General features: G+C 44.4%; 1 protein-coding gene across 1 annotated transcript in view; it reads right to left on the reverse strand.

Moving 5' to 3' along the window:
• Positions 1 to 9,098: 9,098 nt before the first annotated feature.
• Positions 9,099 to 16,218, reverse strand: part of LOC146201489 (polycystin-2-like) — a 51,419-nt gene continuing 44,299 nt past the window's right edge. The window contains exon 16 of the mRNA XM_084587611.1: positions 9,099 to 14,973. Coding sequence (XP_084443737.1) covers positions 14,953 to 14,973 — 21 coding nt within the window. The 3' untranslated portion in view covers positions 9,099 to 14,952. The remainder of the gene's footprint in view (positions 14,974 to 16,218) is intronic.

The raw sequence follows: 16,218 nt of genomic DNA on the forward strand, positions 1-16,218 counted from the left end.
AGGATAGTTAGAGAGGATACCGGCAAGCTGTCTAAGGAGACGAAAGATTTGATTAAGAAACGCCAGAGTATGAAAGCTTCCAATCCAACAGACCAGATCGAATTGGCCGAGATATCAAAGCTAATCAATAAGCGCAAGGTGGCCGATATAAGGAAGTATAACATGGAGAAAATTGAGCATGCTGTAAAGAACGGGGGAAGCCTTAAAGCGGTAAAGAAGAAATTTGGCATAGGCAAAAACCAGATGTATGCGATAAGGGACAAGGCGGGCAACGTCTTCACTAATATGGAAAAGATAGTCAAAGTAGCCGAGGAGTTCTATACAGCTCTCTACAGTAGCCAAAGTAGTCAGGACCGTAATGAGATTGGCGGTAGGGAAAAACAATCAGACGTTCCACCAGTGACGAAGGATGAGGTCAAGAAAGCACTAGAAACTATGAAAAGGGGGAAATCAGCTGGAGAGGATCAGATAACTACAGATTTGCTGAAGGACGGGGGGGGGGGGGGGGGGATATCGTGCTAGAAAAACTGGCCACCCTGTATACGCAGTGCCTGGTGTCATCGACGGTACCTGAACCATGGAAGAATGCAAACATTATCCTCATTCACAAGAAAGGGGACTCTAAGGACCTTAAAAATTACAGACCAATCAGCTTACTGTCTGTTACGTATAAGGTATTTACTAAGGTAATCGCTAATAGAATCAGGACAACCTTAGACTGCAATCAAGCAAAGGATCAAACAGGGTTTCGGAAACGGTACTCTACTATCGATCATACCCATACCATCAATCAGGTGATAGAAAAATGCTCGGAATATAACCAGCCCTTATACATAGCATTCATTGATTACGAAAAAGCATTTGCCTCAGTTGAAACCTCGGCGGTGATGCAGGCATTGCGAAATCAGGGGGTAGACGAGCCGTACGTGAAAGTGCTGGAAGATACATATAGTGGCTGCACAGCAACCATAGTTCTGCATAAAGAAAGTAACAAAATTCCCATAAAGAAAGGTGTTAGGCAAGGAGACACAATCTCCCCAGTACTATTCACAGCTTGTTTAGAGGAAGTATTCAGAGACTTGGAATGGGAGCAGTTAGGGATAAGGGTAGATGGAGAATACCTCAGTAATCTGCGATTTGCTGATGACATTGCCTTGCTAAGCAACTCGGGGGATGAACTGCAAATAATGATTGATGACCTAGACAAGAAAAGTAGAAAGGTAGGTTTGAAAATCAATATGCAGAAGACTAAGGTAATGTTCAACAGCCTCGGGAAGGAACAGCAGTTTACATTAGGTAGCGAAATACTGGAAGTAGTAGGCGAATATGTCTACTTAGGACAGGTAGTAACCGCAGATCCGGACCACGAAAAGGAAATAACAAAAAGAATACGATTGGGATGGAGCGCATTTGGCAAGCACTCGCAGATTATGACTAGCAGCTTACCGGTATCGCTCAAGAGGAAAGTATACAACAGTTGCATCTTGCCTGTACTCACCTATGGGGCTGAAACGTGGAGGCTAACCAAGAGAGTTCTACTTAAGTTGAGGACAACCCAGAGGGCTATGGAACGAAAAATGGTAGGGGTAACATTAAGAGATAGAAAGCGTGCAGAGTGGGTCAGAGAAATAACTCAAGTTACCGACATTCTAGTAGAAATTAAGAAGAAGAAATGGACATGGGCAGGACATGTAGTGCGAAGAGAGGATAACCGATGGTCGCTGAGGGTAACAAACTGGATTCCAAGGGAAGGAAAGCGTAGCAGGGGGCGGCAGAAAGTTAGGTGGGCGGATGAGATTAAGAAGTTCGCAGGGGTCAAGTGGATGCAGCTAGCACAGAACCGGGTTAAGTGGAGAAATATGGGAGAGGCCTTCGCCCTGCAGTGGGTATAATCAGGCTGATGATGATGATGATGATGAATAGACCATGTATTTCTTCTTTTTTGTTTTTCTTTCGCAATCGGCGCAAAGAAGCATGCCCCCCAAAAGTTCTACCGAGCTAAGACCCATGTAGAAAGACTAGGTTAGTACCAGGAAGGACAAAACACGGAAACGTGGTCAGACCTTACTGCCACATGATTGGTTGCACAGAAAATTTCAGATATAGATTGAACTCCGCATAAGATTTTGCCAGAAAAAACAAATCACAAGTACAATATATATGAAACAAAAAGAGCGCGCTAAGGAAAATGAGGCACGGAAACAAACATGAAACTTTGCCTACCAGCAATACTGCGAATTTCTGCTCCTCTTATTTCCAGCGCCACTCATCATCTAGACACTTTAAGCTGTATGTTGGAACGACTGAACACAGCTTCTGCAATCTATGTCCCCTGGGCCTATGCCTGCACTAGATGTGCACACAGACCAAATTTGACCACTTCTTCTGACACGCAATAGTGAAGGCTGCAATGCACATGGCAGCAATCTTTTAGAACCAACAAATGTGTCATTTGTCTTTTTATAACCGTCTAAAAGCGGCGTGATATTTGCACAACGAGCAGCACTCTGCTCGAAAAAAAGTCTGTTTGGTGTTTTATTGCAGCTACGCTTCCTGATAAATACAAATAATTGATATTTTCCAAAATTTTCCAATATTTCAGGGAAAAAAACTGGTTTTGTTCCTTGTTTTTTTTTCTTTTTTTTTTTCAACCTTCAAAATTTCCGGAAATTTTACATCCCTGCTGCTGGCGCTGCCCCTTGGACCCCTTGAGAAGGCACTCGTTTAGTTGTCGCTACCTTTAAAAAATAGACCCCTACTTCTTCCTCCTTGGCGGCGACAGCGCGTGTTCTCTGGTTGCTGCACGCGCTCCTGCCGCCACCGTTCGCCGCTGAAGACGGCCGACCAGGACTTAAACCGCAGTCCCCTTAATCGTGAGCCGAGCGTGCTACCTTCGGTCAATCTCCATGGAAATTCTAAAGAATTACCCTAAAGGGAGAAAGAATTGACGTAAAATTCGTCTGGGTGCCGGGCTGCCGGCTCACCTGTCAATCCCGGCGGACGAAGCAGCCCACATATCTCGAGGAACTATAGGCCGAGCTGTAGGCGTGCACCGAATCGAACGCCGGCTCCAGATACCCGACTCGAAAGACTAATTTGCCCACACCTCACAAAGATCTCCCTAAAGAGCAAAATGTAGTATGGAGACAGCTCCAAACTAAATAAAACCCTCCCCAACTCAGTAACGCTCTATCCGTACATCCGGGCAGATTCAGTCCAGAGTGCAGCAAATGCGGTGGCAACGCCCCCGTGGATCACATATACTGGGTCTGTCTGGCAGATCCCCAACTTGAAGATCTCCAGAGACTCGCGCAACCGGGCCCATGGGAGACTTTGCTGCTAAGCTACGACCTGCAAATACAACTCGAGGCTGTAGCCAGAGCCCAAGGGATGGCCACCTAGCAAGGTGTATAAATAAGCTCACCATCGACTAAGCGCTGATAATAAAGTTTTCCAGTCTAATCCCATTGTTCAGCTCTATAGTTCAGGGGCATTATGCGACCGTCCCATACCACACACTCAGAAACACTATCGCGTTAAGCTTAAGTGCCCCAGAATTTTTAACAGAGGTTGCATGTATTTAATATCCCGCCAGGATCGAGCGCGCTCAGAGCCGAGTTTGCCCTGCCCCGTCGTCTCCGTCGCGCCTACATTTCCCTCACATAATCTACGTCACAGTTTGCGTGTAGCTGCTAGCGAGCGAAATAGCCGGCGGCACGTGTCGCTGCGGTTCCAGACGGAGATGCACCAGCACGGAGGTAAAAGGGCCCGCTGCCAAGCGACTCGCGGTAGATGCCGGTTTTATTTAATTCGGCTGTCCCAGCTAAGCCCGACTTCCGACAAAGCATGAAATTTTGTTTCAGTTGGTTTGTTAACTTGTTATTTTTTAATGGTTGTATCGTATCAAAAGCTGTCTCGCAAATTCTAGCCAAGCATTGCTTTATCGATAAAATTCTAGAGGACAGAAGAGGGTAAATACGTGCTGGTTGGTACATGCTTAAGAATTGAATAAAACAGCGCTAGGGGAGACGAAACACGTGAACGCATGTGCCTGTCGTTCACGTGTTTCGTCTCCCCTAGCGCTGTTTTACTCGATTCTAGAGGACACTTTGGACCACTAAAGTGCGATGAGGCGAAAGCCACTATAGCGCGGTGGATCGTAGCCCTCCACTAAGGCACCTCTATCTCCCTCTCTTCTTTCCCTCCCACCTTCCTCCCTTCCTTTACGGCGTGGTGCATGTGCCCGCGGAGAATTGCGACAGATACGGCGCCTTTTCTATCCTGTAAATCAATTTCAAACGCCTTTGATGACTGCTGTACTAACGCCTCCTAGACGTCTGGGTCTGCTTCTGTTTGCTGTGTGGTGCGGCGTTCGAGGAAGCGCCTATGAAAGGCGCCACACGGACGCCTGGATCGGAAGCCCGGCGGGGTCAGCTTCGCATATGCATGAATCCCCTGGTGACGTCACAACCTGTCGTGACGGTACATCGCGTGCCCCTTGTCGAACACTCAGTATTTCATTGAACGCATCAAAGTTGACCGGCATTCTATTATTCGTTTACAGGATAGGAAAGGCGTACTATCTGTCACTCGCGGAATTCCGCTATCATCCTCGTGGTAGACAAGGGGAATTATGAAGAGCATTTCACGATCCGGGGCGTGGCGCAGATGGTAAAGTGCTGGGCTTGGGATCTAAGGTTCGATTCCCGGTGGAGACAAGGTTTATTAAGGCGAAAGCCTTTAATGGCTCATGCTGTCGTGGACAAATGGTCTCTTCGATTTGCCTGCACCAGCTGCACTAGTTCAAGTAGTGCAGCACCGTCGTCCTCGTTTTGCCAGTGCCGCGCGCGCCGTCGGCACTTCTCTCCTCGTTTTGTCAAGGTGCAGGCCTAGTTCTGCACGAGTTCTCGCTTACTCTGCACTCACTCCAGAAGAGGTGCAGAAAAAAGTGCAGCATGGCGTACGCTCCGCTTGGCCAAGAGCAGACGACGCTGCGCATCGTTCTGCATAGCTTTTGTAAAGTCCGTCTCCTCCAGAACCCGGACGGTTCGCTGCTAACGGATCCAAAAATGGTTGCGCATACAAGGTAGTTGGGCTGCATGCTGGTGATTGGCATTTTGTTGATGGAGGAGCGGTATTATATGTAGTTGTGGCCACATATGTAGTGGTACGTGGCCGCGATACGGCACCTTCGCGAGCGTTGTCCTATGTAGTATTTTTTTTTTTTATCGCGTTGTGACCTCGGAAGACGGGTGGATGTGAACAGAAATCAGTTGCGATCGATCGAGTTTTTGTCGTGCCAAGTGTGTGTGCCACAACATCTTGCGCAGAGACTATGCGACATCAAACTTGTCGCCCACGAAGCACATAGAATGTCTGAGAGCGCAATGAGGTACAAACATACGTGCGTCAGCTAGTGCTTTTGGACAGAAGTAAGTTCGTGGAAACCAATCAATTGTTAGGCAGTCTCAATTATTTAAACTAGTCCTCGTGGCAACTGCTTACAACGTTAATTCTCTCGTACCCAGGCATATATGGATGGCACCTTCGCAGGCCGTCCGATATAACGATCGTGCGCAGTCGCACGTATTTGGTCAATTGGTGTCACTGTTAGTCGTCGTCACTTTCTGATCGAGAGCTGTAGGCCTACGGCAGCTGGCTTCGAAACTGGACGTGATCATGTTACAGCACGCGATGCATGATGCGCGCACGCGTCTGCTAGGTTGCAGAGTCCTACACTTGCGTACTCGTTTTGGCAGCTGCTGCCGCACGCCAGTGTCGGAACTGGCACTTGCACGCTCACGTGACCGCCTAGCACCGCTGCAGCACTTTTCAGAACTAGTGCAGCCAGTGCAAGCCAAATCGAAGAGACCTAAAATGTGTCTCGCTTTTGCGGCGGCTCTGATTGGCCGAGGCGGGATGACGTCATAGAGGTCTCGACCAATCACAGAACACCACCACAGTATGCACGAATGCGTGCCTTATATGGCCATATGCCAATCAATGAGCAGTTACTAATTAATGACAAATTAATAGATTCATTCATTACTATTTCAGCAGCAACGCTATAGGCTTTCGCATTTCTCCACTGCAGATTCTGCAGTGCTCTCGGAACTTTTTTTTTTTTTTCAACCAATGCATGCAGACGATTTCCACCGCTGTCAACTAGTCAGCCATCACCATCTGCTTGCTTTTCTTTTTTTTTCTTTTTTTTTTTTTTTTTACGTGCATAACGTGAAAGCAGCGAGGCTCCGTCCGAATTGGTTTGCCAATGTCTGGTGCCTCTTTCGGTTTGGAAGTCGCACCGCTCCGCTCCGTCACGATGTACCGTACCGTACGTGTTCACACGTCACTGTAAACTGGTCTGCGCTCAGATGCCGTCAAGCGGATTGGGCAGACCAAGAAATCAGACTACGCAATGGCACGGTGCGCTTCCATCGAGCGGCCGTGGCGCTGGGAAGCAGAAAAAGGAAGGACACGAGCTTTTGCCACACCTCAGGCCTACCGACCCGTCGTGTCCCTCCATCACCCCTCCGCTCCCCTATCCCGAGCAATCACCACACGCACGAGTGCAAATGCCCGTCTCCCACGGCTATGCCCCTTCTTCCATGCCCACGGCTGTGCGAGTCGTAAGCTGCGCGCCTGCAGTGAGGGATTTCACTTCCGGCAGCCGAAACATTGAGAACAATGGGCTGGTTGCCACACCTAGCGCACATAGCTTCGCGGCCCGCCGCTAAACCCCTGCAGAAAAGGCACTTGACATTTCTCGCCTGACCGGTTCGTGGGCTGACAGTGTACGTGCCTCATATATAGTGACGTGCGAACACGTAATGCGCGGCTCGCGGACCGACAGTCCCTCGTGTGAATCGGCCTAGAGCGGTTTTGGCAGGTTTTTCTCACCGTCACCGCCACTCAGGAGAAGAGATCCGGCAGGAGCGCGTGATGAACAGATGGATGAATAGAAAAAGCGGTGCACTGGAGGATGCCATCAAGATCGCCATTTGTTTTTGTTTTTTTCTCTGACAAATATTCTTGGAACCAACTTGTGTTTCAGGGTAACTAAGCATAAAACAATTCACTATGTACCTGTAAAATAAATTTAAGTTAAGAGCAGCTGCCATGCCGTGGATGTGTTTATAAATAACAAGCTTGGGAAGCTGTTCACTGCGGCATCATGTTTAGTTTTGTCACATGCTATGCATGAAATACCTTGGAAGAGTTTCCACATGCACTCTCGCGATTTAGGAAAGCCTGACCCGACTTCAAGCATGTAGCAGGTCATTATAGTTATCGTTGAATTATAAAATGCTTCCATTCCAATTCTTCTTCATCCTTTGTTAGTTCCTTTCACCACATTTTTGCAGTAAGCTGCCTGTGCATCTTTCACTCACTTTAACGTCCGTTGCAATGAAGTTTTACAGTGATACCTGAATGGTGCTGAATTAGTGCGAGAAGTTGTCACTGGCGCCAGGAGATGACTGTCATACATGTCCGACACAGCAGCGCTGGCTAAGGCAACCCCTGCGCGCAACATGTGTTTTGCCTAAGCTTCAAAAGTGTTCACTGGCGCTAATGAATCTACTGATCTAATACATGCGCTAGAGGGCGGCTTGCTTCGCAGGCTGTCACATTCGCATTATGCACGAAAGAAGTGCTGCAGTGAGGGACAATTGCATTCCTGTGCCATTTTAACAATGCTTTGTATACGACTCAGACTGCTTGGTGTTCTTTTCCGTAACTGTGTCTGAACATGAAACCTCACGCAAGCATTCAAGAACAAATTTATGCAAAATTAAGTGACCACATTCGTTTGAACAAACCCTTCACGTAAAACGCTTTCAATGGGGCCTTTGAAGTATTACAAATATATAAATAAGTAAACAACTCACAAAATAAATAAAATAATGTTTCCCCGCAGGCATTACATGTGAAGAGAAATCTGAAAAAGGTTTGCTGTGTAGGTCATTCTTCTAGCAGTTGAGTGTGCCCATACATTGCCGAGGTTTCCTTTTAATCAATAATGTAATTGATACTTCTTTTCCCCAGTTATGAATCAACTCCTTTCATACATGTGCCTAAAAGCACTTCCAGACAATTTCTTCCTTTGTGTTTCTCTAGCATTTCTTGAATTTGAACAAAGCAGCTGCCACACTGAAGTTTTCATATAACTCACATGACCTCTAATCACCTGCGATATCCCAGACGTTACTCAGTGGCTGAAATCAAAACATGACAGAAAAAATTTATTGTAAAATTATTTATCGCTTTTTTGAGCAATTAACTGGGACACAAGCATGGCTTAGTGTCACTGCCCTACACGTAGCTTTATAAGCCTACTCAACCGACTAACTCCTCTAAGCTAGAGATAATGGTGAAAAAACTGTGCTTAGCTAGCAAGCGGTGAGGATGTGGTGCTTCCGGGTCTGCAGAGACAAGTAAGCTAGCAGAGCATTACACAAATCACACAACTGCACTGCATATCCAACAATAGCAACCTGAAATCATGCCCATGACTTCCTGCTTAGTTCATTTTCATTTCAACTTAACTAATTGTATCTCGCACTTAAAAGACATCTAGCTATGTATTGCATGCCAAGAATACTGACCTTTTCCAATTAAAATAAAATTTAAAACGCTCAATTCAACATTCCTTAATCAGTTTAAACCGAAAAGTCCAACTCGTAGGTAACAATATATTGGGTTTTACGCCCCAAAATGACATGAACCATGAGGGATATGGTAAGAGGGGGCTCTTGATTGATTTCAACCATGTGTGGTTATCTATCATACACTGACATTGCACAGTACACAAGTGCCTCGCATTTTGCCTGCATCGAAATGAGGGCACCACGGCTGGTACTGAACTCTCATACTTGGGCTCAGCAGTCAGGCAACGTAACCACTAAGTCAGCGTGTCGGGGTGATGTGAAGTTTGTGTTTGTAAATTTGTCTAGTCTCCAGAGTGCTAACATTCAAAAATGGCAGGACAAATATTTTGGGTAAGCACATGTTGAAGTGTCCTAAAATCACTGACTCTTGTAAGCCAAACGAAAAATAAAAGGAAAAAAGAAAGAAAAACAGAGAGAAAGATTGCAGTGAAGAGCCACTTTATTGTCAGTGATGCGACATATCTACAAGTACAGCTGGTGTAAAATGTTTACATATATGACTATCAAATTAGCTCTAAGTATGTACAGGGATGCAAGTTTGCGCTACAATTTCAGCCAACAGCATTTGTGCATAGTGAACAAGCATTTTTCGGTGCATATTGCTGCAACAATAGTACATTAAAGCATCCTGCACTTTTAAACAACTGCAATGCAGCTACAACAGTCCTTCAATAACAATGATCACAGCATTGTAAATGTCCCCGGTAATAAATTTGTAACAATGCAAAAAAAAAAAAAATGCTGCATTCCATCCCAACAACAGCAACAAATTTGCAGCTAGAAGCAGCCATTGTTAAATATAACAATCAGGACAGAAAGGTATAACCACATAATGTGACAGAGCCAGACAATTAGCGAATGGCAGACAATCAGGGCATATTGAAATAACCTCTATTGAGACAATTCATGCTGCTCGCTTATTAAAGGAAAACAATCTAAGAAAATCCAGCTGATTGCCTCAGTCAAGGACTGTGCGTGCTCCATGCATAATTTATCAAAAGTTGAGGGGCTTCCATGAATACATCATTCAGCGAATTTCACTGCAAAATGCACTGAGCTGCTCCATTTTTACTTTAAGTGTTTATCCGGGTCTAAAGAGGTATTTTGTATCATAAGCTTTGTTTGGTTATACCAGTCCAACTAGAACGACCATTTTCACTTTGGATGATTTGTTGCCAGCATTATCACAATGCATCTCCACTCTTACTCCTTGGCATTAAACAAACAGAAAGATTAACATGTGCATCACTAAAGGGCTAATTAATTTAAATTCCCATAAAACTGAGTGCGACTTCCTGATACAATGATTTCTCACACAGCATAATAGTTAACTTGCAGGCATCTATTTCAGTTCATGCCTCCACTCCACATTAGCCTTTCTGCTGTCTGGTAATATGCCTTTTAATTTAAAGGCACATGAAACCCTGCAAAGCATATGAGCGTGGACAGCATTAAAAGCAGCATGATTCAACTGCTCAAACTTCAGTCCAACCTGTCCAAGCAATTATCATGAACTGTGATGTCCACGAGCAAGTCCATGTGGGCTACACTAGCACAACAAGAATTCTCCCCACTAACACATTTCTTTCAAGCAATGTGTAATAGAAGCTAGATCCCCTCAGTGCACTGTGTATATATGTATCTACTTCTGTCCACACCTGTACCAGTGTACCAACAAAAAAAGCCTATGAAAAATACATGGTAACATTCCATCTAAATGATTTCAAACACTTTCAGCATAACATGAGATATCTAAAATGGTCACTCCATCAAAGATGGCTATAATCATCCATGCAGGCACTATGCACCAAATTATCTCATTTTCACAATAGTATCTAATTAGGCAGAGTATCCATACTACTACCCTTGCAAGCACCAGGAAACTTCTTTTTCTTTCAGAGGTTCTGTGAGATGAATAATTCTCTCTAATAAAAATACATGCCTTGTTAAACCACTTGTGCTGGCCAGAAAACTAGCTCTGCCAAACTCACAGAACCCAAACTTCCTACCTTGGTTTACTTGCACAGGAGAGTAAGGATAATTATACTCCACAGCTCAGGTGGCAAGCATGCAGTATAGCACTGGCAGGCCTTCACTGGCAAACAAGGTATGTATACTCCATGAGAGTGAAATATACAACAGCAACAACTTTTACAAAACACCTAAAATAGATTTGCAAAAAATAGCAGTCAGGCACTCACAGCTTCTCATAATGACCTCTTTCAGTGTATTATTCTGTCATTTTTAGCAAAAATAATTAACATATATGTAAATACTGTGTAAATATCATGTCAGAATAGTATCATGCAGTCATATCATGTAAACCATGTGAATGTCAACATTAAACAAATAATAGATATGAAGGCATTTTGCCTTTATGCTTCTGTCAAAACATAGCTGTAGCTAGGATCAACCTCACAAACTAAAAGTTAGGAACACAAGCTCATACACAACCGTCTTAAATCCTGCAAATGAAAGACTGCCCGCAATGAGTAACCTTTAGTTTGCATAGGCAGCTTCACAAAAAATTAAACCATGAAAAAAGTCACCTAAGCTAGAAACTATACCAGTCACACACACACAAAAAAAGTACAAATATGAAATAGAACACCAACATCAATTACAGAGTTTCTTGGCTGCCAATCATGCTCAGCAGCTCTACAGTCCCATCTAGCAGCACACCAGCGCTGACATGCACAATTCAACAACCAATGCAGGCATAATGACAAATAGCCAATCCAATCCTCCACACTGTTTGCCCAACAAGACGCCTTAGACACAGAGCTCAAAAATGAAACTCAAGTCAGCGGGGAACATTAAGGCTGCTATCTACAGCATCGTTTCCTGACAATGCTGATACAATGTGCACAAGCAGCCGGTGCTTACGCCACTAACAATGTCACACTGCCAATCCAGCCAGTGTAACGTGCAATGGCAAGCCATGTCGGTCATCATCAATCTACCCAGCTTAGCTTCAGCATCCTGGTGCTCTATGAACATTATGTGCATAAAAAGGTTTATGCAATAAAGCATTTGAGACACACTTCCACTAAGGTATGTTTACTGAAGGGGCCTGCATCAGTGTTTGAGTAGAAGGGCCACATGACATGTGCCTACAATGCTACTGAAAAAAAGAGGAGAGAAAAAGAAGGAAGTAGAGGCTACTCCATGTGAGAATGGCTTTAACAAAATGAGAAGAGAAGGAGGGGGAATGCAGGCACTTTAACACTACCACATGGAATCATGGAATAAGAGCTACTGGGGTTTCTCAAACCAAGACAGCTTTCCATGCCACAGTCCCTCAGGCATCCCCCGGGGTCTAGAGATGCATAAACCCATTTCATCTTAGCTCCCTGTCTGCACCATTTTATACACTGAGAAAACTGGTAGCTCCATACTGCTACTCAGTGAAGAATCCTCCGCTGAATTTGACCTCAGAAAGCATGCACAGAAATCCACGTGAAGTGTTTTCACAGAGAGCTTTCAAAGCCTTCAATGGAAATGACTTAAGAAAGGTGATTCGAGGGAACTAAAAACCCGACCGAAGAATATTTCACTCCTTAAGTGCAATCGAACCAGGCGGGCATCTCACAATTATCTCAACAATTGTTTGACACGGAAATTTGTTTTCTAGCCAACAAACTCAAAACTGAATGAAAAAATTTGTGCTACTTCCCCATAGCCAATGAACTGCAACACTGACCATGACATCTTGCTTTCAGATACCAAGACAGGATTGGTGGCTACATGTGGTGGCATGACTAGGTTTCTTTTTAGCTGCTCTTTTTTTTTATGCTTTGCATTCAAATAATCACACACAGCTGCAAAGTCCCTGCAAGCTGCAAAGTATCCTTTGTCATCCCCCGGGCTACTCACAATGCATTCTTTCTTTGCCTTTTGTGGTCATATAATAGTTGGGCCCCATCTAATACCGAAAAACAGGCAAGGGAGCAGATTCCAAGTTCTTTCGTGACAACTAAACCTCTCAATTCACTGCCTGCTTTTGCCTTTGTTGCTCCACAACGGAACACCTCTTCAGGGCTCTTCCAAGGCAAAATTTTTTTTTTGTCTTGGCTTGGGTTTCATTTTTATGCTCGAAGTGAGGAGCACTAATCTGGCCAGCAAACTTAGTGCTATGGGAATTAGTGGTACCATCTTCAACACCACATTTTACCTGCACTAACTTGCATGATTTCAGTGACATTAAAGACTTTTGTGATAAGGACAATTATTTTCCTGGGGCAAGGCACTTTCAAAGTTCACACACTAGCTTAAGCAAAGCTTGATGCATCAGAAAAATATGTTTCACTGTAAAACATTCAGTAGCGAGCAACCCATGTACAGCCCAAGAATATGCACTAAGCACTTCCAAATACTAGAGTAAAACTCCTTTTGAAGGACCGAGGGACATGGGAGAGTCACTCAAGCTTTTCCCTAAGCATTTGAACATGGCAGCAAGTTAAAATCGAACATCTGCAATTTTCAAAATGTGCCCGAACCACAACAACCGGAAGATGGGTTAAACGTTCCTAATCATAAAAAATCAAGAAGGCTCTGTTTTTACAATATATGTATTCATGTTTTGTATTCAAATGTCTTAATTTTGATATGGCCCTCCAAAGTCTGTTACACAAACAAAATATGAATACCCAAGTGTCACACTTCCCTTCTTATTTCACTGAAAGAGGTGCTAGGTCCAGGGATTCTCACAATATGACACTGCAGTGTCACTAACATGCATGAATTAGGACTCAAAGGAAGGAAATATTCTCGAACTGCGAAGGTATCGGCCGTGAATATGGAGTTCCTAGAAAAGAAAGCTACTCTATTTTACATCTTTGAAAAGCTATCTGTCAGTCAGACTCCCTTCCCACATGTATTGCAGTTAAATTTCCAGTATACAGACTTTGTCTGTAATTACGCCTTTCAGCTTTGTTTACTTCAGTACTGGACAAAGCGCTTGTACACAGCGCTTGTGAGCAAATAGGAGGCAGCCTCATCTTATCTTTCGGCCTCCTCCTACACACAATACATCTAAGGATGTCATCTGCTGGCAATTGCCAAACAAAGCGATAAAACGGCACACAATCTCCTGAGTTTGCAACTGTGGCATCTAAGTGAGCATGTAAGCCTCTGCACTACTACCAACCACCATATTCTAGAATTGTCAATGGAATGGTGCTCGAAAAAGTACACTATACTTATCTACTGCACATGAAGGCAAAAGCCTCCAGCACAAAGGGCACTCAAGATGCCATGTGATGCACCTTCATCAATCGCCTGCATCACATGGCAGGTGCACTACAGTCGAGACAATTCACAATGCAGGCTGAAACCACGCAGAGAGGAGTGCTACCTTTCCAGGCCTCGGTTACATGGGACATAGACGAGCCACAAGCAGGCAAATAATGTTAGCAGACGATACACAAAGATAAAAGTCCATTTGCGCGACGCATCAAACTGCGAGCTTTGTTAGCGTGCCAACCGAGCCCACTGCACACGCCCATCAAAAAAGTGAACGCGAGTCAGAACCAGCATGTAAACAACAAATAGTCAACAAATAATAGTAACAACATACCTGCTAACCTGGCGAAACCCAAAATCGGGAGACTTTTTACATTTAAGGTTTAAATGTTTGTTCCAAGGAAGGGGACTGCACACTGCCGGCACCGAATATCCGCCACTGTGCCACAGACCCCACCGCCGCCAACTAGAAACAGCCACCATGCTGCCGCCGGTCAGAACGGACACGGTGCACACTTCTATTTTTTTTTATGCGGCCAGCCACAGCTACTTTGGCTTTGGCTTGAATTGGCCTCATCAGTTGCTTAGACAATGATGCTGACAGTGCTAGTGTGGCCATTGATAATGCCGCCAGATATTACGATGCAGCTGCAGACTTCTTGATGCTGGTTTTGCAAAAACCATTCTTGCGCAAGCAGAGGTCACTTACTGAGAGATTTAGAGCAGTCGTCGTACAATCGGAAAGTTCAGTAAAAATCAGGAGTTTTTCAGACAAAAAGGGAGGGTTAGCAGGCATGTAACAACAGCACTGTTGCCTCTTGAGGCGGTGCAGTAGCAACAGAGCAAGGCATTGAAATTTTTCAGTTGCTGGCTGTGTGTGAAAGGGGGCAATGCTGTTGTTTCAGCAGCATATGAGAATCTGTCTCAACAAATCCTGCAAGGTGGATGCTTTGTGTAAAGTGCATGCACATCACCCGGCGAAAGGCAGATCCCTCAGTCATCTCTCACGGCTGCTCGGCCCACAGTCAGCAGTGCAGCCTCAAGGTGTGTTGCTCCTCTCCTAAGAAACGACACAGAGGGTGTACCGTCAATACTACTGGTGAGCAAGCTTTTCAAAAAACAACACAAAACTTCAGCATTATGCTGCATGAACAGAAGGCTCCCAGACAAAAAAAATCATCCCTGCTCACAGTTGATTACAACTACTACCTCTGTCACACCAGCAGATTTGATGTCATTCGAATCAAATGTCATTCGGTTGCATTCAGTGCTACACAGTAAAATATAATGTCATTCGCAAATGGTGACAATTACGATCAGCTATAAAAGAATACTGCACTTAAGGAACATCAGTGCGCATAAAAGGCGTTTGAAATCACTGTGTAGCATTTTAAAGCTGATTAAAACATTTCTGTACGATAATTCAAGTGAAAAACATTACTTCTGACTGTGCTGTAGCACTTTAGCCATAAAAATCCAAGACAAGTATCAAGTCACCCACAAATTCGATAAATGTAAACAAACAATATGGCTGAACACAGCGGAGCGCGGATACACAGTGCGGAGACGCACGGAGACACGTAGAGCATTCAATTGGCGTCCAAACTGTGATGCGCTCAGTCAAAACTTTAAATACTTCCGAGATAAACATACGGGGAGATGCGGTTACCAAGGAACACAGAGCCCAAAATGATCGTAAGTCGCTGCCATTACTGGACCACTGCTGTGACCGAGAGTAATGCCGTTCCGCGAGAGCCTGCAGTGCTAATAATTTTACACCTAAATTAACAGGTTTTAAAAAAAAACTTTAGAAATATAATTTTTAAATTTCAATGTGCGCAGAATATGTTGTTGCGTTACTTGTTTCTGCTGCGTATCTGGCGTCAAGAGTACACATTCGGTTCGCGATCGAATGCAAATGAGTTCCCCAAACTCATTCGATGAAGAATGTCATTCGAACCTAATGACATTAAATTTTCTCGTGTAGCAGGTGAATAATGACATTAGATGCTAATATCATTCGATTCGAATGACATTAAATTTGCTCGTGTGACAGGGGTATAGCAACCATTTTCTGCTGCTTAACTGCAACCAACGTTTTTAGACAGTTGGGAAACTGCGCTGGCACTTAATGCTGCTGAGTGGGCCCAAATAATTGCCTATATGACGTCAGCCAATCTCAAAACGACCGCAGCGCCCCTCCACCCTTGCTGTGGTAGATGGCGGAAATTTTAAATGCTACTTACCCTCTTCTTTCAGCAACGCAATGAAAAATAAAACTATGTTTGCGTTTTTAAACACTTTT

This window comes from Amblyomma maculatum, chromosome 1 (genome assembly GCF_055883805.1).
Source record: "Amblyomma maculatum isolate TAMU_Amacu chromosome 1, ASM5588380v1, whole genome shotgun sequence".
NCBI lineage: Eukaryota > Metazoa > Arthropoda > Arachnida > Ixodida > Ixodidae > Amblyomma > Amblyomma maculatum.